The 23596-nt window shown below is 43.8% G+C and overlaps 1 protein-coding gene across 1 annotated transcript in view; it reads left to right on the top strand.

Annotated features, from left to right (window-relative positions):
- The first annotated feature begins 3543 nt into the window (after positions 1–3543).
- Positions 3544–23596, top strand: part of LOC115202204 (glycine receptor subunit alpha-3-like) — a 99451-nt gene continuing 79398 nt past the window's right edge. Inside the window, exon 1 of the mRNA XM_029766181.1 lies at positions 3544–3965. Within this exon, the coding sequence (XP_029622041.1) occupies positions 3895–3965 (71 nt within the window). The 5' untranslated portion in view covers positions 3544–3894. The remainder of the gene's footprint in view (positions 3966–23596) is intronic.

The following is a 23596-nucleotide window of genomic DNA, read 5'->3' on the forward strand; positions in this document are numbered from 1 at the left end:
CATGGCTTGGCGATGAACTTAGCATCCATAAGAGCTCTCTCTTTCTCACTGCGCATCAGAAGAACATCTGCAGATACCAGCATCGACTTCACACTCACTAGGATATTTTGTAATTAGACTGTAAACTTCCAACCAGGGGGCGTTTTGAGTTCTGAAACTATGAGGTATATGCCAGTTTGAGTCACCAGGCACTCTAGGGAGGCAAGTGGTTAAAGGGAATGTTGCAAACTGTGAAACTGAGTTTATTATGGTAAATAACTCAACCTTCTCCAAAGAGGAGCTTCTCGTTTAAAGATGCACTCCGGGATCTTAAGAACAAATTCGTAACAGATTGCGAGAATTGGATCTGTAAACATATCACAAAAATTCCAAAATTCTGACAATATCATACGAATTGTAGAATTCGGAACATAAAACACAAAATGGATGACTTAGCACACAAATAACGGCGAACCGTTTTGGCTTGTGAGCACCACTTTCAAAACTACTGGCTGAAATTACACAAAAGTTTGAGAATCCTTCCTGAACAGGATAGAAAGAACTATCGGGAGAGCAAGGCCAGTGCTTTAGCGCTAGATGGCATACAGAAAGCAATTAGGGAGCCAGCTTGGAGAAGTTGCATGTCATGTGTCACTTTTTGATACATTTTTATAAGAAATGAGCTGCCTGACAGCCGACATCCTTTTTTCAAATATGTCTTTGTTCTTTTACTGTTCATACACTGTTAAAATTAAGTGCTTTGTAACACCAAAACTACTGGCAACTGAGCTGCCACCAACGTGAAGGAGACGAAACCTTAACTTTGCTGGAGTATTGAAACACCGTCCTGACATGTTCTGAAACATTACATGGTGTGTTGTAACACCCCTTAATCACGTGTTGTGCAACACCTTGCCAAGGACTGGGAGCACTAACAGAAAAGGCTGAAAACACAATTTTGGTGTTTCGAGATCTGTTTAGTGCAGAACCTTAGTGCCTTCTCTTTAGGTGTTGTTTCCGCTCTATAGCTTCTAAACACTATGATGGTGTTTCGAATCCTGTCTAATGCATCATTAGATACCTTCTGGAGTATTTTTATGTTTAGCATTGGTTTATGTATGCGATCATTTGCCAGTTTAACCCATTTTGGTGTTCAGCACAGTGCTCAAACCACCAGCAGTGGGTAGAGGTTTTACGGTAAACATTGCAGGATAATGTATTTGCCTCCGCTATTAAAAGTGGGAAATGTGGAAATGACTCATCTCATCATTAAATGTAATTTTGCCAGATGGTTTTGATGTCCGTTCATCATAATACATTAGGCTACACTCTTCGTGCCAGAACAAGCTGCCTAATAGTAATATAGATTATACTTTTCTTTCTGCAAGCATGCATACAAAATTGTGTAAAATAATGAATAAGTCTAAAATGTTTGAATTACCCACAGTCCTCTGAAAACAGAGCCACATGTCAAGATAAGAAGTGCAAAGAGATTTAAACCAGACTTCCAATGAGTTCAATCACTCAATTTTCTCCATCTTTTGAGCAACATATTACGTTTATTTTTAAAATGTTGGGGTAAAATGAAATTAACAAATCATTGAAACGACTTGCATTCATTTTTTGTCAAATTCATATATTTTTTTTTACAGTGTGGCTGTGTGGTTGAGTGTATAAAATGCCAATTAAATTCCAATGAAATGTACCATCCTACTACCCCAGAAGTCATGGGTTCAATTCCCGCTTCCGCCTGTCCCACTGTCACTCCTTCTCTGTCTCCTGTTTCTAATCTGTCTAAAGAAAGCATTGAAAAAATTAAGGTGGAATTCGACCCCCTCAAAAAATCCATATGCCCTTATCATCAATCAATATTTAGGCTATAAACCATTTGCATTTCTTTACCATTTGATTGTATGAGAGACACAGTCTGCAAAAATATTGTTGTGATGCTACCTTTTACATGCACTGAAACCCCCCAAAAAGTGTTTTCGCAACATTCTCTTAAAAACACCAATATTCAGATTTAAGAACCACTTTGGGTGTTTCAGAGTACTTCTATTGTTTTAAACCTGTGTACCATAACACTTGCATTAGGTTTATATTCAAACACCCTCCAAACACCATATCTCAGGTTAGGTACACTACCTTTCATGGTTTCATTACACAATCATAGTGTTTTGAGAATATTTTGACAGCATATAATTTAACAGGACAATCCTCCTTTCTCTTTCTCTCTTAAATACACACACCTCCCTCTCACACCATCATCCACGGTGATATTGGAGAGGGCTGTGCTCCTCACACCTTCAGCAAGCTATCACCAGCAGCCCAAAGGCATTACAGACCTGTCCTGGCCTGTGGTGTAGTCATCAAAGCTGTTGTGGAACCAGCACTAGACCACACTACACTTCAACACCATCACCCCCATCACCTTGGCAACATCAATAAATCATTACAGACCATTCTATGGACAGTTCAAAAGCAATTTTCACGTGTAGAGACTGGATTTTTGATAGCATCAGTAATGCATGTCGAACTGACCGGGACAGGCCAAATAGTCTGACCGCACGAGTGCTCTGTTCGGCAGGCTGAACTTGGAGTGCATGCCCTGCTGCCTCATGCCTGCTTATCATCTGATTCCAGATTGGTTTGACAAAAACACGGCACACTCCGTTTGATTGTGAATGTGTGTGTGTGTCTACAGTACAGCCCACACAGATGCCACCACCTCCACCCAGCTATGCTGAACACCCTGCCCATGGCACCCCACTGCCAGTCTCCGTCAGCCTGGCACCATACACCCCCTTTTTACTCACAATCTTACTCGTCATCCCGTGTGTGCGCGCGCGCGCGTGCGTGCAGATCCGACCCGACCTTATACATAATATATGCATACTGATGTTCTCAATATTGTATACATGAACGGACATATTGCTCATATGAAGGTAAGCTTTGGTTGAAACGTCACATCCCCTAGCAGTAACCCTAAACTAAATGTCCATGTTCTAAAATCCATGAATGTACTATTTATTTATTTATTAATTAAGCTTTCCTGACTGCTTTGCTCATGGTCATAGCGGTGGAAAACTATCACCATCACTCGTATTGTTTGATTATCATACCCGTAGAGACACTATGCATAATGTAGTAATCCATCATGGTCCTTGAAATCAATCATGAATAACATTCGATGTTGTTGTTTTGTAATATTCTGTGTAAAATAGTAAACAGTCATGTGTAAGCTATGGCTGCTATAGCTTACACATGAGGCTGATCTGGACAGCACCTCGACAAGTAACATCTAATAAATGACAACAAATTGGATACATATTACAGGATTGTGCTGTAATATGTCAACGAAACAGAGAGAGAGAGAGAGAGAGAGAGATGGGGGGATGCTCATGCAGTAATGATGTTCCACATCAGTGCTTGTCTAATTGAAGTTATAGCGTGGCTCTGCTGGAACATTTATAGTAGCGAGTGGAATTATGCGCTGTCAGTCACCGGTGCCGCGCGCGTCTGGGGCGGGCTCTCTCTATGCCCGGGTCTCCAAGACCGCTGAGATCTGTGAATGTGTCAAGAATCTGTACCCCTGCCGAGCGCTACCCCAAATTACTGCTATTCCTACTTTAAGAGTCGTATTTCAGAATTTACTATGCTCTCTTGTTGGTGTCGTTGCTAGGTCGGTAAAACCTGTCCAGTTATGAGTAGTGAAGTCGATTAGTATTATGTGGGATTCCGAAACTGTTAGGCGTTTGCGTTTACCGTGCGCCACGAGCCTGCCGCGTGTTGGATTGTGTCGACATCAGTTGGAGCACTGTCCACGGTGCTGAAAGTCCAGAGTCTTACCCTAAGTGGCGAACAGAGGCAGCTGAGGCGTTCCCGGGTATATGTATATGCAACTCAGATCTTGAGATGACGCGGAAAAGGCTGCGCTCTGTAGCTGTATGGGGATTCTTCGCGTGGGAAATAGCTGTGTTGCTCAGGTAAGGGACTTCGGCAGGAGCCAACATTACGCGGCTTGATTTACTCACACTGATTGTTGAAGTTTCAACTGTTTGATTCATGTTAGGTGCTTTGAGTGCGCCAGTGATTTGAGTGGTTCGCAAATAGGCTATATGACCCTAAAACACTGGGAGCTTTCAATACGGAGTGGATTTTCCTCTCAAATTTGGGGATTGGGCTACAGGCACATGTATATAAGAATCATATCAAGTACAAAAGCCTCTAAGAGAGTCATCTATGCATGGTGTTTTATCTCGACAAAACATACATGTGGTGATCCTTCCGCGAGGGATTTTGGCCATTGCCCAACAAATCAGTCAGAAACGGTACGATCATGACGCACGCGCCGTTTAGTATTCGTGATAAGTGAATTAAATTTCTGTCTGTATTAAATTAAGACCCTGTAAACTGCCTGCGTGTATCTCAAATCCCCGTTTCCCAGGAATTTGATCGGCATGCTCAGTGTCCTGATCTGATCCTGACGAGGATTTCTCTTCGCTCTCTCAGTAACAGGTGCCATTATCGAGAAATCTCATGGAATAGATTTCTGGGCCGAGATCAAAGAAAAAGCCGCTTGAATTATCCAAAGAAATTGTATATTTGCATGCAATCCGAATGAGCAGAATTGTAATATATATATATATATATATATATATATATATATATATATATATATATATATATATATATATATATGTGTGTAACACCTTGTATGATTGACAGTTATTAACGATTAAACACTATGGGCTATTGGATGTGAAAGTGAAGGTATTTGTAGATCAAGTTGTAACATAAGCTTTCTCACATAGAAGCAATCTTTATAGTGCAATTATGGTCCCAGACAGCCATTGTCATTTGTTATGTAATACAACATGCTGGAGAGGCTGGTGTGTTGGATTGGTGAAAATATTAAGGCTTTCATATTAAAGCGTCTCTCTGCGTCTCACTCTGTCTCTCTGTCTCTCTGTCTCTCTGTCTCTCTGTCTCTCTCTGTCTCTCTCTGTTTCTCTCTGTCTCTCTCTCTCTGTCTCTCTCTCTCTCTCTCTCTCTCTCTCAGATACATACACACGTGTCCAAGAAACATGATATGAAACATTGATAGATACAACAAAAGCCTTTTTCATGTTGATACACCTACACATGTCTGCTCCACACATGTTTGCTCAAGCCAAGTGCAGTGTTCAGATGTTGGTTCGTGTGTAACGAGTTTGACAGTCTACCCATGTCATAGGGCCATGTTAATTGACATTATGTCAGGCTTGACAAACAGCTATGCTTACAGAGCAAACCGTCGGGACCACTCATCTCTACAAAACACACGGCATGTTGCAATATTCCTTGTGAGCGGGCTGGACTCCCCTTTCAATAGCTACTCTCTCTCTCTCTCTAAGGATGTCTCTAGCCCGCCCACTTCAATACTCTCTTCCCACTTCAATACTCTCTCTGGCTCTCATTCCTTCCCTGAGTCCTTCTCAACTAAGCACAGTACAACTCCACAGAGGTAATGCTATTGCTGAAAAGTCTAATCCCACTCAAGCTGTGCATCACCGCCACAAGTCTTCTCATTCAAAGGCCCCGTACATGCACCGCCGATCATCCTCTGTTATTTAACGACGCAATGCATTATTCTCGTGTGACGTTTCTGTGATAGTAATGGTCCTCCGCTGGCATCCCCCTCTATTGAATTACTGATATCGTGGCTGTGTCCCGAATGGCACCGTAAGCGGTCAAACGTGGCACACTATTTAGGCTACCGGGTACCATTTGGGATGCAGACCATGCCTGTTGCCATGTCCCTGAATGGCACACGTTGCAATGTGTATTGGTTTAGTGTCAGCTCAGTGTCCAAGGAGACTGGAGAATTTTCTATAGGGTTTATCTATGGGCTGAGTCCCAGATGGCACCCTACTCCTTACGTTGTGCACTACTTTTGGGCCTTGGTCAAAAGTAGTGCACTATGTAGGGAATAGGGTGCCATTTGGGACTCAGATAATATGTGTAATTCGAATTCCGAGGATATATAGGTCAGATGCTTATTCTTGGTTGAGGGGTCTAGGCTTTAAACACTGTTCTCCCTCATCTTCATTACTCTGGGCCTGCATGGCAGCCAGTCCATGTTGGAGCACTGTATTTTCCCCTGTGGGTTTGTCACTTCACTTGAATGACGAAAGGGACTATTTGCACACTGTGTAGGGCAAGCTATGTACTTGCAAATGAAACATTTATGGGAAAGTCTGTTTTGCTGGCCAGATAGATCTTCATCAAGGGAGACATTTCACTTGGGTACCTAGCCCACTGTTTGCAGAGCTTGCACTGTGCTGGGCATTGTGGTCCGCGAGGGGTGCTAGCTTTCCTCTAGAGCAGGCCCTTGTCCTGTACTATGGCAATGTGGAGCAACATGAGCAAACGGTCAGAAACCATTGAAGCGGCATCAGACGGGGTTGTATAGTTGGTGGCAAGGGGCATGGTGAAGAGGGTAGGGGTAAGCTCTGGTAGGCACCATTTTAGAGGTAGTATTCCACTATAAAGCCATATGTCATACCAGGGCTGGGAGAAGAGAGGGAGGTGACCTGGCGGGCAGCACTGGCAAGAGAAGTAGTGGATTCCATTTTTAGCACTCAAATCAAATCAAATCAAATTGTATTTGTCGCATGCGCCAAATACACCAGGTGTGGACCTTTCTGTTCAGCACTTTGAGATATCAGCTGATGTAAGAAGGGCTATATAAATACATTTGATTTGATTTTGATTTGATTACTGTGAAACGCTTACCTACAAGCCCTGAACCTTCAATGCAGTTTTAAGAAAATATTTACTAAATAAACTAAAGTAAAACATTTAAGTAACACAATAAAATAACAAGGAGGCTATATACACTCTTGTACTTTTGCTTGGTTTCCTGACAACTCGACAAGACTCGACAAGAAAGGGATGTTTGAATCACATCTCGCATATCATTCTGCTCTGCTGGAAGTTGGCCTTGACTTTTGTCCTGCTTCTGCAAGTTGAATGACCTCCATCTGGGCTCTTATAGGATCTGTGTTTTGAATCCATGTCATTGCTGGACTGCTTACAAAATGGCAGTCTGAGGGAGAGGATGTTACAGGCAGACTGGAGTTTTGGGAGGGGGATTTTTAGAAAGCAGAGCTTTTAATATTTCACTGTAGATTTCATGCTTGGACTCATTCGTGTCCCCCACCTGCGGACGTTTAGGCAGGCAGTCACTATATTTTGGGGAGTAACTCATGTACACCAGGGTTTCCCAAACCACTCCTGGAGTCAGCCTACTCCCAGCCAGTTCCACTTATTTCATTTATTTCACAACTGGAACCTGATTCAACTAATCAAGGCTTACCAGTGCTGAGACACATCAAGTAAGTATAGCTACGAGGCTGTGTGTTCCTGAGGAGAGTTTTGGGGAACACTGATAAACACTAACTGATAGGCTTTTTTTCAGCTCAGCCTAGTGAGTCATTAACTTAGAACAAAGAGTCTAAATCACTGATAAACGCAAACAGCTAGGCTTCTTCAGCCCAGCCTCGTGAGTCATTAACATAGAACAAAGAGTCTAAATCTCCAAATCCTCTGTCGGGCAATCTGACATGAATGTCACCAGAACCCATGTGGTGTGTGCATCTACTGTGTGTCTATCCGCCCTCACTGTGACACACACGCACACACGCACGCAAGCACGCACGCACACACACACATTTGTTTGTATCCTCCAATCCATCCTCCTGGGTTTAGTTTAACATGCGCTGTTTTACGTGCGCTGCCGTTCTGTACGCGCCTGCCCTGTGGGGATTACTAAATGATCTTCGAGGTAAACAGCGAGTGTTCCCACACCCCACCGGGCATTACCGTGCCAACCAGCGGGCGGCACACGCAGGCGGGTTACACCACGCAGAGAGAGCACACTGGAGGAAACCTATTAAAACGGCCATACGTGGTAATGATGATACGCTCGTTCATCCTGAAGGATTTACAGTTCAACACCTAGTCATTTTTATACATGTGTCCAATGCAGGAATCAGACATCGTAGGGAGAGCCCACTGGAGGGAGCCTGTTCAATCTGTAATCTGATAATATCATATAATATGGTCGTTTAGCAGACGTTTTTACGCAAAAGGGATTAACAGTTGAACCTGTAATTATGTTTAGTGTCCCATGCAGGAAATCAAACCAAATCCCAGCTTTGGTATTGGAAACGAACACCATGCTCAGCCAAATATACTGAGGTCACTAAGAAGCACCTTCTTGACTGCTGTCACTCAACTCCATCTCTCTCCTTTTACTATTCAGGTCCTGTGTCGAGAGGGAGGTGTGCTGCTGTTAGTGCTGGGGGTGTTTTGAGAGGTCAGGTTTCTATTGTGCTGTAGTGCAGAGATCTCTCTCTCTCTCTCTCTCTCTCTCTCTCTCTCTCTCTCTCTCTCTCTCTCTCTCTCTCTCTCTCTCTCTCTCTCTCTCTCTCTCTCTCTCTCTCTCTCTCTCTCTCTCTCTCTCTCTCTCTCTCTCTCTCTCTCTCTCTCTCTCTCTCTCTCTCTCTCAGCATTCAGGGTACTATAGTGATCTTCCTATCGGTGACTTTAAAGTTTATTTTATTAATCAGATCTGCTAGGTCGATGATATTGAACATGTGGATGGATGGATGGATGGATAGACGGACGGATGAACTGACTGACTGTGGTATTATCTGCTTTATAGGATGTGGGGGTGGTTATTGTTTATCTGACGTCTTCACGGATTGAGGACTCACGACAAATAAGGGCTGATGATTTTAGCAACAAAAATAGTATAATATATCAATCAAATCAAAGTTTATTTGTCACGTGCGCCGAATACAACAGTGAAATGCTTACTTACAGGCTCTAACCAATAGTGCTAAAAAAGGTATGTGTGTATGTGTGTGTCTGTGTGGGTAAGTAAAGAAATAAAACAACAGTAAAAAGGCATTTTGAAAATAACAGTAGCAAGGCTATATACAGGCACCGGTTAGTCAGGCTTATTGAGGCAGTATGTACATGTAGGTATGGTTAAAGTGACTATGCATATATGATGAACAGAGAGTAGCAGTAGCGTAAAAAGATGGGTTGGCGGGTGGTAGCCCGGTTAGCCAATGTCGGGCAAATTGAGGTATGCATCCCTCCCACTTCTCTGTGTCTCATTGTTTGTTTGAGAGTACATTTCCCATCCTCTAGCTGATAAGAACATAATGTATTGGAGGATCTCTTCTAACAGAGCTTTGACCAATGGTAATACTGTACAGTAATGTGTTGTTGGCTGGAAGATACCTTTAACCATTTAACCCCTATTTGGTGTAAAGTTCTAAGTGTAAATGCCAGAGCAACCCTTGGGGAATTTGGAATTGGTGTCAATTAGCTGTAATCTCTTTGGCTACGTTTACACAGGCAGCACAATTCTGGCCTTCACTTATCGCTGACCAGCTAGCAAGTGTCTTCACTGATATTTTCAACCTCTCCCTGACCCAGTCTGTAATACCTGCATGTTTCAAGCAGACCACCATAGACCCTGTGCCCAAGAACGTCAAAGTAACCTGTCTAAATGACTATCGCCCCGTAGTGCTCACGTCTGTAGCCATGAAATGCTTTAAACGGCTGGTCATGGCTCACATTAACGCCACTATCCCAGAAATCCTGGACCCACTCCAATTTGCATACCGCCCCAACAGATCCACAGATGACGCAATCTCTATTGCACTCCACACTGCCCTCTCCCACCTGGATAAAATTAACCTATGTGAGAAGGCTGTTCATTGACTACAGCTCACCGTGCAATCACTAAGCTAAGGACCCTGGGACCGAACACCTCCCCCTGCAACTGGATCCTGGACTTCCTGACAAGCCGCCCCCAGGTGCTGAGAGTAGGCAAACACCTCCGCCACGCTGACCCTCAACACGGGGGCCCGCCGAGTTCCCTGCCGTCCATCACCTATATACCAGGCGGTGTCAGAAGGAGGCCCTAAAAATTGTAAAAGACTCCAGCCATCCAAGTCATAGACTGTTCTCTCTGCAACCACACTGCAAGTGGTACCGATGCACCAAGTCTGGAACCAACAGAACCCTGAACAGCTTCTACCCCCAAGCCATAAGACTGCTAAATAGTTAAATAGTTAAATAGTTAACCAAATAGCTACCTGGACGAACTTTTTTTACTCATCACATACACTGCTGATACTGCTTATTATCTATCCTGTTGCCTAGTCACTTTACCCCTACCTACATGTACATATCTATCTCAATTACCTCGTACCCCTACACATCAACTTGGTACTGGTACCCCGTGTATATAGCCAAGTTATCGTTACTCATTGTGGATTTATTCCTCATGTTATTATTTGTTCTATTATGTTCTAAATCTTTCTCTCTGCATTGTTGGGACGGGCCGTAAGTAAGCATTTCACTGTTAGGACGGGCCCGTAAGTAAGCATTTCACTGTTAGGACGGGCCCGTAAGTAAGCATTTCACTGTTAGGACGGGTCCGTAAGTAAGCATTTCACTGTTAGGACGGGTCCGTAAGTAAGCATTTCACTGTTAGGACGGGCCCGTAAGTAAGCATTTCACTGTTAGGACGGGCCCGTAAGTAAGCATTTCACTGTTAGGACGGGCCCGTAAGTAAGCATTTCACTGTTAGGACGGGCCCGTAAGTAAGCATTTCACTGTTAGGACGGGCCCGTAAGTAAGCATTTCACTGTTAGGACGGGTCCGTAAGTAAGCATTTCACTGTTAGGACGGGTCCGTAAGTAAGCATTTTACTGTTAGGGCGGGCCCGTAAGTAAGCATTTCACTGTTAGGACGGGTCCGTAAGTAAGCATTTTACTGTTAGGGCGGGCCCGTAAGTAAGCATTTCACTGTTAGGACGGGTCCGTAAGTAAGCATTTCACTGTTAGGACGGGCCCGTAAGTAAGCATTTCACTGTTAGGACGGGTCCGTAAGTAAGCATTTTACTGTTAGGGCGGGCCCGTAAGTAAGCATTTCACTGTTAGTCTACACCTGTTGTTTATGAAGCATGTGTTAAATAAAATGTGATTTGATTTCATTTGGTGTTTTTGACCAATCCGATCAGCTCTGAAAAAGATCTGATGTGGAATGATCGGAAGTGATTGGTCAAAAGACCAATAAGTGGTAAAAATATCAGAATTGGGCTGTCTCTGTAAAAACAGCCTTAGTGTATTAGCCTACGTTCCATATGGCAACCTTTTCACTATAGCGAACTACTTTTGATCAGAGCCCAATGTCAAAAGTAGTTCACTATATAGCGAATAGGGTGTCATTTGGGACGTAGACTTTTTCCTCTAGTGTATTTACAGGCGTGTATCAATCCAATGTGGAAGAATACAAGATGTGACAATAAAAGCTGGATGTTGTGATAGGCAATCTATGTTTTGGGGAAAAGTGGTGAGCACTAAGGGTTGAAATTGGTTTTGATTGGTGTGCGCTCGTGTGCGTTTTTGTGTGTCTGAGTTGGTCATGTGGGTGCCTGCGGTCTCTCTGGCCCCTGCACTTTACTGGTTGTCATGAATGTGGCCACACTGGCTTGCTGACTCATACAACCCTGGTTGTGTCTTCCACACACAAACACATACACACACTCACACACACAGTGACTCAATTCTCTGTATCAGGGCGATTGAGTGAGTGGCCTGTGACGAGGTGCTGGACAGGCCTGACAGGGTCTTCAGTAAGCAATCAGGTATGAGAACCTGGGGATTATCATATGATAACTCCCGATGCGAAGCCCTTAGATGGGAGTTACAGCCCTTAGATGGGAGTTACAGCCCTTAGGAGGGAGTTACAGCCCTTAGATGAGAGTTACAGCCCTTAGATGGGAGTACAGCCCTTAGATGGGAGTACAGCCCTTAGATGGGAGTACAGCCCTTAGATGGGAGTTATGGGAGTTACAGCCCTTAGGAGGGAGTTACAGCCCTTAGATGGGAGTTACAGCCCTTTGATGGGAGTTACAGCCCTTAGATGAGAGTTACAGCCCTTAGATGGGAGTACAGCCCTTAGATGGGAGTACAGCCCTTAGATGGGAGTACAGCCCTTAGATGGGAGTACAGCCCTTAGATGGGAGTTACAGCCCTTAGATGGGAGTACAGCCCTTAGATGGGAGTTACAGCCCTTAGATGGGAGTACAGCCCTTAGATGGGAGTACAGCCCTTAGATGGGAGTAGCCCTTAGATGGGAGTTACAGCCCTTAGATGGGAGTTACAGCCCTTAGATGGGAGTTACAGCCCTTAGATGGGAGTTACAGCCCTTAGATGGGAGTTACAGCTCTTAGATGGGAGTTACAGCCCTTAGATGGGAGTTACAGCCCTTAGATGGGAGTTACAGCCCTTAGATGGGAGTTACAGCCCTTAGATGGGAGTTACAGCTCTTAGATGGGAGTTACAGCCCTTAGATGGGAGTTACAGCCCTTAGATGGGAGTTACAGCCCTTAGATGGGAGTTACAGCCCTTTGATGGGAGTTATGGGAGTTACAGCCCTTAGATGGGAGTTACAGCCCTTAGAAGGGAGTTATCACATGAAATTGTGAAGTTGCTAGCCAAATGGGCTGGTTGTTCATTCTATCCATTCTATTTGCAGTGGTTGCTATGCTAAACAAATCACTGGCATGCAGCTATAGAAGGGTTAGCTGACAACGTCACAAAAATGATGCGTGTGATTCAATGGGGCAGAAGGACGTGTGTTGTTGTGATATCTGCCTGCTAGAACTACCAACCATGTCCCATGAGATAAGCTCTGGAAGATAGATATCTGCCTGCTAGAACTACCAACCATGTCCCAGGATGTAAGCTCTGGAGATAGATATCTGCCTGCTAGAACTACCAACCATGTCCCATGAGATAAGCTCTGGAAGATAGATATCTGCCTGCTAGAATCCCAACCAAGTCCCATGAGATAAGCTCTGGAAGATAGATATCTGCCTTCTAAAACTACAAACCATGTCCCAAGACATAAGCTCTGGAAGATAGATATCTGCCTGCTAGAACTACCAACACTCACAAAGCCTGATAGTGGCTCTTCTAAAGCACTGTTATAAAGCTTTAAGGAAGTTTGAAGATGTGGTTATGATCTAAGCTCTGGTAGATATCCGCCTGCTGCCATAGAACTAACAACACTTTTAACACAGTCTGGCTGGTGTCCCAGTGGACGTTCTAATCTAAAGCACTGGTGTGCAGCTGGATGGTTTTCTTTGAGATACATGTGACTGTGATGTAAGGTTCTGGATATAAGAGGAAAAGAGCAACTGTCTGCTTGATGGCTCGTTTCACTGACTTGGCCTGTATTAACATGAGCTGGTTTACAAGAGGCACTATGGATTTTTGCCTTGCATATCTACACCAGCTAGCTACTGTACATTCCCTTGAGCCTGCCTGTCTGAGTCAATTGGACATTTCCCTCTTCCTACTTGAGCTTTAACTCTGAGATATACAGATAGCTAAGTAACTATACATCTGCGTGGTACTTGATGTATGACTGGATACAACAATATAAACGTCTTCTCACCCCCCTATGGGATGCTAGGGCAGATGTGAAACCACATCTGTGCCCTCTGTCTCCAGATAGGGCGACTCACTGGCAGCTCGCTGGAGCGGAATGTTCCGGGTGCAGGGCAAGGGGCATGAGGCGGGCATCTACCCTACCCGCCGGGGCACAGATAACTGCTCATTTATAGTCTTGGTCTATTCCCTATATAGTGCACTTGTTTTGACCAGGGCCCAGCCATAGTTCATCTGCTCCATTATACTGTAACTATGCTTCCAGGTGTGCTTTGGGACAATTCTATAATGTATTTTTATGTCTCCCCGCTAACTCATAGTTTCTATGCTCCAGTAGCGGCTCTGCCATTCTACCTCTACTTGAATGTGTGCTTTAGGACAATTCCATTATATGTTTTTCAGTGTCTGATTTGCCCTGCTTAGGGACATATCCATTATGTTTTACCATTGACTACATTAGCACATAGAAGCCGTACGCTTGAAAACGCTGGCTCTCTGACTCTCAGTAATAACTCTCTCTGCGACGAGAGAGAGGAGAATCTGGTGGTCTTTAACTTGATCCGCTCCCTTCTTCCCCCCTCCGTTGGCCTTGTGTCACTGGCTTGCATTTTAACAGATAGATTAAGGAGGGGAAGTGTTGAGTTATAGATGACGTTTGCTGGATGCGTCACTCGTTGCCCCAACGCTCTTTTCTTTCTTGAAGTTATTTTCTCTCTCTTTCTCCCCCCTCTCTCTGTATGGGCACTCGGTCCCCCCCTCTCTCTCTCTGTCTCTCTCTTCCTTCTCTCTCCGTCTCCCCTTTTCTCTGTCTTTTCGCTAGGTGAAAATCTTCAGAGCTGCCTCTGGAAATCAGAGGCAAAGCAGAAGCAGCAAACTGGCCTAGTAAGCTGCTTAAAACTATGTTTATTTAAGTTATCTCAGAGCTATGGAGGATCTGGAGCAGAAACATTCAGGCCTGATTTCACTGCTTGACAGCACTAGCTTAATGCTAATGCTAATGCTATGCATGCACACACACACACACACACACACACACACACACACACACACATACATATTTGTGTGTAGATTGATGATCATTTTTTTCCATTTTAGAATAAGGCTGTAAAGTAACAAAAAGTGGAAAAAGTCAAGGGGTCTGAATACTTTTTGTTACTTTACAGCCTTATTCTAAAATGTTTTTTTTTTAAATCATCAATCTACACACAATACCCCATAATGACAAAGCAAAAAACGGTTTTTAGATTTTTTAGATTTTTATTTTTTTTTTATAAAAAAAGAAATACCTTATTTACATAATTATTCAAACCCTTTTCTATGAGACTCAAAATTGAGCTCAGGTGCATCCTGTTTTCATTGATCATCCTTGAGATGTTTCTACGACTTGATTGGAGACCACCTGTAGTACATTCAATTGATTGGACATGATTTGGAAAGGCACACACCTGTCTATATAAAGTCCCACAGTTGACAGTGCATGTCACAGCAAAAACCAAGCCATGAGGTCAAAATAATTGTCCGTAGAGCTCCGAGACAGGATTGTTTTGAGACTCAGACCTGGGGAAGTGTACCAAAAAAGGTCTGCAGCATTGAAGGTCCCCAAGAACACAGTGGCCTCCATCATTCTTAAATGGAAGAAGTTTGGAACCACCCAAGACTCTTCCTCGAGCTGGCCACCTGGCCAAACTGAGCAATCGGGGGAGAAGGGCCTTGGTCAGGGTCACGTCTGGAAGAAACCTGGCACCACCTCTACGGTGAAGCATGGTGGTGGCAGCATCCTGCTGTGGGTATGTTTTTCAGCTGCAGGGAATGGGAGACTAGTTAGGATTGAGGAAAAGATGAACGGAGCAAAGTACAGACAGATCCTTGATGAAAACCTGCTTCAGAGTGCTCAGGACATCAGACTGGGGTGAAGGTTCACCTTCCAACAGGACAACGACTCGAAGCACACAGCCAAGAAAATGCAGGATTGGCTTCGGGACAATTCTCTGAATGTTCTTGAGTGGCCCAGCCAGAGCCAAGGCTTGAACCCAATCGAACTTCTCTGGAGAGACCTGAAAATAGCTGTGGAGTGAAGCTCCCCATCCAACCTGACAGAGCTTGAGAGGATCTGCAGAGAAGAATGGGAGAACCTCCCGAAATACAGGTGTGCCAAGCTTGTAGCGTCATACCCAAGAAGACTCGAAGGCTGTAATCGCTGCCAAAGGTGCTTCAACAAAGTACTGAGTAAATGGTCTGAATACTTATTGGAAATGTGATATTTCAGTTTCTAAAAACCAGTTTTTGGTTTGCCGTTATTCCATTTTAGAATAAGGCTGTAAAACGTAAATGTAACAAAATATTGAAAAGTCAAGGGGTCTGAATACTTTTCCGAATGCACTGTGTGTGTGTGTGTGTGTGTGTGTGTGTGTGTGTGTGTGTATATATATATATATATATATGAATCCTATTATCTTAAGAACATGTTTATTGCATGAAAATAGGGTTTTATTCTTGAATTATGATGAAACACAATTTTAATACAATAAACATGATGTTCTTAAGATAACAGGATTCATGATGGTTTTGACATAAAGAGGTTAATAACGCCTTAGCGTACTACTTAATAACAATGTTAGTATTAAGTCGAAGAAAGCCCCTCTTTTGACAGAGGATATGTTTTCGTGCTGACAGTGATTCAAACCCTCTGTGTTCTGTAGATAACCAAGTGGTAGAGTGTATAGCCCAGTGTTCAGTGGCCTACTGAGTTGACTGAGTGAGCACATCAAGAGTGAGTCAGGGTCAGGCATGGTTGCACTGAACACAAACTAGCACACATACATACATACATACATACATACATACATACATACATACATACATACATACATACATACATACATACATACATACATACATACATACATACATACATACATACATACATACATACACACATACACTGGGCTTTGTCATACGGCACACTGCCAAAACATTCCCAAGCAGACCTTTATTTCACCCTTTAGCTTTTAGAAATAGAGTGAACTGGACACTGAAGTAGTTATCCTGACAGCTTGTTATATGAATCCTACAAAGATACTAGAAAACAATGGAAACTAACCCAACCTGGGTAGTTTTTCTTCTTTACTTACTTCCATACAGCTGCATGACCTGAGGAGGTAGGGTCAGTGAGCGAGTGAGCAAGCAAGCGAAAGGGCCAGACGGTTAGCCCAAAATAATCATGTCGTGCCACTCCGCCGCCATCTCTTTACCCATGGCTCTGCCTGTGACTCTGCCATTTGAGCGAATCCCAAACAGCTGGGCTGCAGCCTGACGCGGTCTATTGTGAGGCAGGCCAGTCCGGTGTCACCCCCCTTGAGTTGTCATCCCCTTCTTCCGAAACCCTCCGTGACACGCAGGGGTGACACAGGGGGCAAGGGGGAATGATGCAAGGTCAAGAGGTCATTGGGCACCGTTGGCCATGCTGGCATGTTGCCTGAGGGGTTGGAGGGTCGGCCCAGTGTCAGCCTAGTGTCAACTCAGCGTGTGTGTGCATCTTATTGTATGTATGTCTTTGTGCGTGCGTGTGTGTGTGACAGGCACGACCCTCATTGTAATGTCCTTGTGGGAACAAGAGTACAAACTGACACTCCGGAGAGGAGAACACGTCGCAGAAGATGAGAAATGCCAGCGAAGGCCCGCTGTTTTGTCACTAGTCATTGTAATCAGACAAGGGAGAGGCCTGGCTGGAGCTAAGGGAAAGAGAAGGTAGTATTTTACGACCACAATACGACGTCAAATACTATTTGTCTCTCAGACTGGATATCTCATTTGGCTTGCTGAATGATATAAACTGCAAGCTTTTTTCTGCATATAAGAAGTCTTAGATATATAGAAACAATTATCACATAATCCCAAATCTTTTTCCCACCATATTATGTATTATACCCCGCTGGAGCAGATCTGAATGGCTTCTTCTTCGGTGGATGAGGCGGCAGTAATGGTGAATCACGCTGTGCATTTGACAGGCACTGAAAACAAGGCGGGTAAAGCCCAAGAGGAGTTTAGCATGAGCCTGCTTCATATGCAGGGGGATGAGAAGGAAGCAAGGATCTGGAGGGAGGCTTTAAATATACCTGGTAACAATTTGATTTCACAAGGAATAATTTTTTGACTTTGTATCACTAGGCTAGAGAGACTAGAGCATCGCTATGGCAATAAGACTAGGGGGTGGTTTGTATTCTTGTGGCTTTATGTTTATTAAAGAAATGAATCAATAGCTGTGAGTCATTTCTGAGACAAACTGCTCATCATGTGGGTAGACTCTGAAAATAAATCAACTCACAGAGAAAGATATTGACGCGAAAGTTTTCCATGCCACAAATTAAATTTACTCAAGTCATTATTGTGACTTTTTGCCAACATAAATGCATTATACTGCAGTTGTTGCTCTTTGGGGTCCTCGAGCTACGCAGTGATGGTTTTTATGTTTCAATATAAACTTAATGTTACTGGAGAGACTAGTAGGAATGAAAAATAACAACTTCTTCACAACTTAGTTGGTTTGTGATATATATATTTTCGTAATGACCGCTTGAAAATACACCATTTGCAAATAATTTGGCATAAGCATTTTCATGCATGTTAACATTAGAAGCCTCCTCCCTAAGTTTGTTTTATTCACTACTTTAGCACACTCTGCCAACCCGGATGTCCTAGCCGTGTCTGAATCCTGGCTTAGGAAGACTCTGAAATCTCCATCCCTAACTACAACATTTTAAGACAAGTTAGAACGGCCAAAGGGGGCGGTGTTGCAATCTACTGCAAAGATAGCCTGCAGAGTTCTGTCCTACTATCCAGGTCTGTACCCAAACAATTTGAACTTCTACTTTTAAAAATCCACCTCTCTAAAAACAAGTCTCTCACAGTTGCCGCTTGCTATAGACCACCCTCTGCCCCCAGCTGTGCTCTGGACACCATATGTGAACTGATTGCCCCCCATCTATCGTCAGAGATCGTGCTGCTTGGTGACCTAAACTGGGACATGCTTAACACCACAGCCATCCTACAATCTAAGCTTGTTGTCCTCAATCTCACACAAATTATCAATGAACCTACCAGGTACAACCCCAAAGCCATAAACACGGGCACCCTCATAGATATCATCCTAACCAACTTGCCCTCTAAATACACCTCTGCTGTTTTCAACCAAGATCTCAGCGATCACTGCCTCATTGCCTGTATCCGTAATGGGTCAGCGGTCAAACGACCTCCACTCATCACTGTCAAACGCTCCCTGAAACACTTCAGCGAGCAGGCCTTTCTAATCGACCTGGCCCGGGTATCCTGGAAGGATATTGACCTCATCCCGTCAGTAGAGGATGCCTGGTTATTCTTTAAAAATGCCTTCCTCACCATCTTAAATAAGCATGCCCCATTTAAGAAATTTAGAACCAGGAACAGATATAGCCCTTGGTTCTCCCCAGACCTGACTGCCCTTAACCAGCACAAAAACATCCTGTGGCGTTCTGCATTAGCATCGAACAGCCCCCGTGATATGCAACTTTTCAGGGAAGTTAGAAACCAATATACACAGGCAGTTAGAAAAGCCAAGGCTAGCTTTTTCAAGCAGCAATTTGCTTCCTGCAACACAAACTCAAAAAAGTTCTGGGACACTGTATAGTCCATGGAGAATAAGAGCACCTCCCCCCAACTGCCAACTGCACTGAGGATAGGAAACTCTGTCACCACCGATAAATCCACTATAATTGAGAATTTCAATAAGCATTTTTCTACGGCTGGCCATGCTTTCCACCTGGCTACCCCTACCCCTACCCCGGTCAACAGCACTGCACCCCCCACAGCAACTTGCCCAAGCCTTCCCCATTTCTCCTTCTCCGAAATTCAGTCAGCTAATGAAATAGCTGCAAAATCTGGACCCCTACAAATCAGCCGGGCTAGACAATCTGGACCCTTTCTTTCTAAAATGATCTGCCGAAATTGTTGCAACCCCTATTATTAGCCTGTTCAACCTCTCTGTCGTGCCGTCTGAGATTCCCAAAGATTGGAAAGCAGCTGCGGTCATCCCTCTCTTCAAAGGAGGGGGCACTCTTGACCCAAACTGCTACAGACCTATATCTATCCTACCCTGCCGTTCTAAGGTCTTTGAAAGCCAAGTAAACAAACAGATGACCGACCATTTCGAATCCCACCGTACCTTCTCCGCTATGCAATCTGGTTTCAGAGCTGGTCATGGGTGCACCTCAGCCACGCTCAAAGTCCTAAACGACATCATAACCACCATCGATAAGAGACATTACTGTGCAGCCGTATTCATCGACCTGGCCAAGCCTTTCGACTCTGTCAATCACCACATTCTTATTGGCGGACTCGACAGCCTTGGTTTCTCAAATGATTGCCTCGCCTGGTTTACCAACTACTTCTCTGATAGAGTTCAGTGTGTCAAATCGGAGGGCCTGTTGTCCGGACCTCTGGCAGTCTCTATGGGTGTGCCACAGGGTTCAATTCTCGGGCTCGACTCTCTTCTCTGTATACTCGACTCTCTTCTCTGTATACATCAATGATGTTGCTTTTTCTGCTGGTGAGTCTCTGATCCACCTCTACGCAGACGACACCATTCTGTATACTTCTGGCCCTTCTTTGGACACTGTGTTAACTACCCTCCAGACGAGCTTCAATGCCATACAACTCTCCTTCCGTAGCCTCCAACTGCTCCTAAATACAAGTAAAACTAAATGCATGCTCTTCAACCGATCGCTGCCTACACCTGCCCGCCCACCCAGCATCACTACTCTGGACGGTTCTGACTGATGTCATTTATAAAATAGCCTCCAACACCCTACTCAACAAATTGGATGCAGTCTATCATAGTGCTATCCGGTTTGTCACCAAAGCCCCATATACCACCCACCACTGCGACCTGTACGCTCTTGTTGGCTGGCCCTCGCTCCATACTTCGTCGCCAAACTCACTGGTTCCAGGTCATCTACAAGACCCTGCTAGGTAAAGTCCCGCCTTATCTCAGCTCGCTGGTCACTATAGCAGCACCCACCCGTAGCACATGCTCCAGCAGGTGTATTTCACTGGTTACCCCCAGGGCCAATTCCTCCTTTGGCTGCCTCTCCTTCCAGTTCTCTGCTGCCAATGACTGGAACGAACTACAAAAATCTCTGAAACATGAAAACACTTATCTCCCTCACCAGCTTTAAGCACCAGCTGTCAGAGCAGCTCACAGATTACTGCACCTGTACATAGCCCATCTATAAATATCCCAAACAATTACCTCACCCCCTACTGTATTTATTTATTTATTTTGCTCCCTTACACCCCAGTATTTCTAATTTGCACATTCACCTACTGCAAATCTACAATTCCAGTGTTTTTTAATTGCTATATTGTAATTACTTTGCCACCGTGGCCTTTTTATTGCCTTTACCTCCCTTATCTCACCTCATTTGCTCACATTGTATATAGACTTGTTTTTTTACTGTATTATTGACTGTATGTTAGTTTTTCTCCATGTGTAACTCTGTGTTGTTGTATGTGTCGAACTGCTTTGCTTTATCTTGGCCAGGTCGCAGTTGTAAATGAGAACTTGTTCTCAACTTGCCTACCTGGTTAAACAAAGGTAAAATAAATAAATAAGCTACACAAAAAGTCATGCAAGCCCTAATAGATGTATTATAACTACACTATTATAAGTCATAATAGTCTAGCACTTGTGATGTGCTCAAATCCACTCAAAAGCACACAGCTGAAGTCAATTCCCCCTCTAGGGTGTGAACAAAGACAGTGATCAAAGACCTTAAATTGCCTACCAGCCCACTTGGAAAAAATACTATAGTATACTATGGTATAAATACTATAGTATTCACTGTAGTGTTTTTGCCAACTTTACTGTAGTATTCACTGTAATGTTTTTGTAGACTTTACTGTAGTATACTGTATTATTACTGCAGTTGAAATATTGTAGGAAGAATACTGTAGTATATATTATAGTAATTACTGTAGTGTTATATTTTCTTTGACATAGAAGTGGGGGTTTTCTCTTTGAGGAAACCTACTGGACAAATACACATTTTCCATAACTTGTACTTAGGTAGGTCTGAGGTCTGAACCATAGACATTAAAACTAGATGGCGCCGATGGAGATGGCCGCCGTTTTACGATCCCGTAACCAATTATGCTATTGTGTATGTTTTTTCTCGTTATTTGTAACTTATTTTGTTCATAATGTTTCCACCCCCGTGTCTTACGACCGAAAAGAGCTTCTTGATATCAGGGCAGCTGTCACGTCCTGAACATAGAAAGATGTTATTTTCTATGGTAGAGTAGGTCAGGGCGTGACAGGGAGGGTTTCTAGTTTAGATTTTCTATGTTGTGATGTTCTAGTTTTGTATTTCTAGGTAGAGTTTTTGTTTAGGATGATCTCCAATTAGAGGCAGCTGGTCATCGTTGTCTCTAATTGGAGATCATACTTAAGTAGGTGTTTTTCCCACCTGGGTTTGTGGGAGATTGTTTTTGAGTACGTGTACAGTGAGGGGGAAAAGTATTTGATCCCCTGCTGATTTTGTACGTTTGCCCACTGACAAAGAAATGATCAGTCTATAATTTTAATGGTAGGTTTATTTGAACAGTGAGAGACAGAATAACAACAAAAATATAGAGAAAAACACATGTCAAAAATGTTATAAATTGATTAGCATTTTAATGAGGGAAATAAGTATTTGACCCCCTCTCAATCAGAAAGATTTCTGGCAGGTGTCTTTTATACAGGTAACGAGCTGAGATTAGGAGCACACTCTTAAAGGGTGTGCTCCTAACCGCAGCTTGTTACCTGTATAAAAGACACCTGTCCACAGAAGCAATCAATCAATCAATCAATCAGATTCCAAACTCTCCACCATGGCCAAGACCAAAGAGCTCTCCAAGGATGTCAGGGACAAGATTGTAGACCTAAACAAGGCTGGAATGGGCTACAAGACCATCGCCAAGCAGCTTGGTGAGAAGGTGACAACATTTGGTGCGATTATTCGCAAATGGAAGAAACACAAAAGAACTGTCAATGTCCCTCAGCCTGGGGCTCCATGCAAGATCTCACCTCGTGGAGTTGCAATGAGCATGAGAACGGTGAGGAATCAGCCCAGAACTACACGGGAGGATCTTGTCAATGATCTCAAGGCAGCTGGGACCATAGTCACCAAGAAAACAATTGGTAACACACTACGCCGTGAAGGACTGAAATCCTGCAGCGCCCGCAAGGTCCCCCTGCTAAAGAATACATATACATGCCCGTCTGAAGTTTGCCAATGAACATCTGAATGATTCATAGGACAACTGGTGAAAGTGTTGTGGTCAGATGAGACCAAAATGGAGCTCTTTGGCATCAACCCAACTCGCCGTGTTTGGAGGAGGAGGAATTCTGCATATGACCCCAGAACACCATCTCCACCGTCAAACATGGAGGTGGAAACATTATTCTTTGGGGGTGTTTTTCTGCTAAGGGGACAGGACAACTCACCGCATCATTTGACGGGGCCATGTACTGTCAAATCTTGGGGGAGAACCTCCTTCCCTCAGCCAAGGCATTGAAAATTGGTCGTGGATGGGTATTCCAGCATGACAATGACCCAAAACACACGGCCAAGGCAACAAAGGAGTGGCTCAAGAAGAAGCACATTAAGGTCCTGGAGTGGCCTAGCCAGTCTCCAGACCTTAATCCCATAGAAAATCTGTAGAGGGAGCTGAAGGTTCAAGTTGCCAAACGTCAGCCTTGAAACCTTAATGACTTGGAGAAGATCTGCAAAGAGGAGTGGGACAAAATCCCTCCTGAGATGTATGCAAACTTGGTGACCAACTACAAGAAACGTTTGACCTCTGTGATTGCCAACAAGGGTTTTGCCACCAAGTACCAAGTCATGTTTTGCAGAGGGTCAAATACTTATTTCCCTCATTAAAATTTTTGACCTGCGTTTTTCTGAATTTTTGTTGTTGTTATTCTGTCTCTCACTGTTCATATAAACCTACCATTAAAATTATAGACTGATCATTTCTTTGTAAGTGGGCAAATGTACAAAATCAGCAGGGGATCA

The sequence above is a fragment of the Salmo trutta genome, chromosome 11 (assembly GCF_901001165.1).
Source record: "Salmo trutta chromosome 11, fSalTru1.1, whole genome shotgun sequence".
Classification (NCBI taxonomy): Eukaryota; Metazoa; Chordata; class Actinopteri; order Salmoniformes; family Salmonidae; genus Salmo; species Salmo trutta.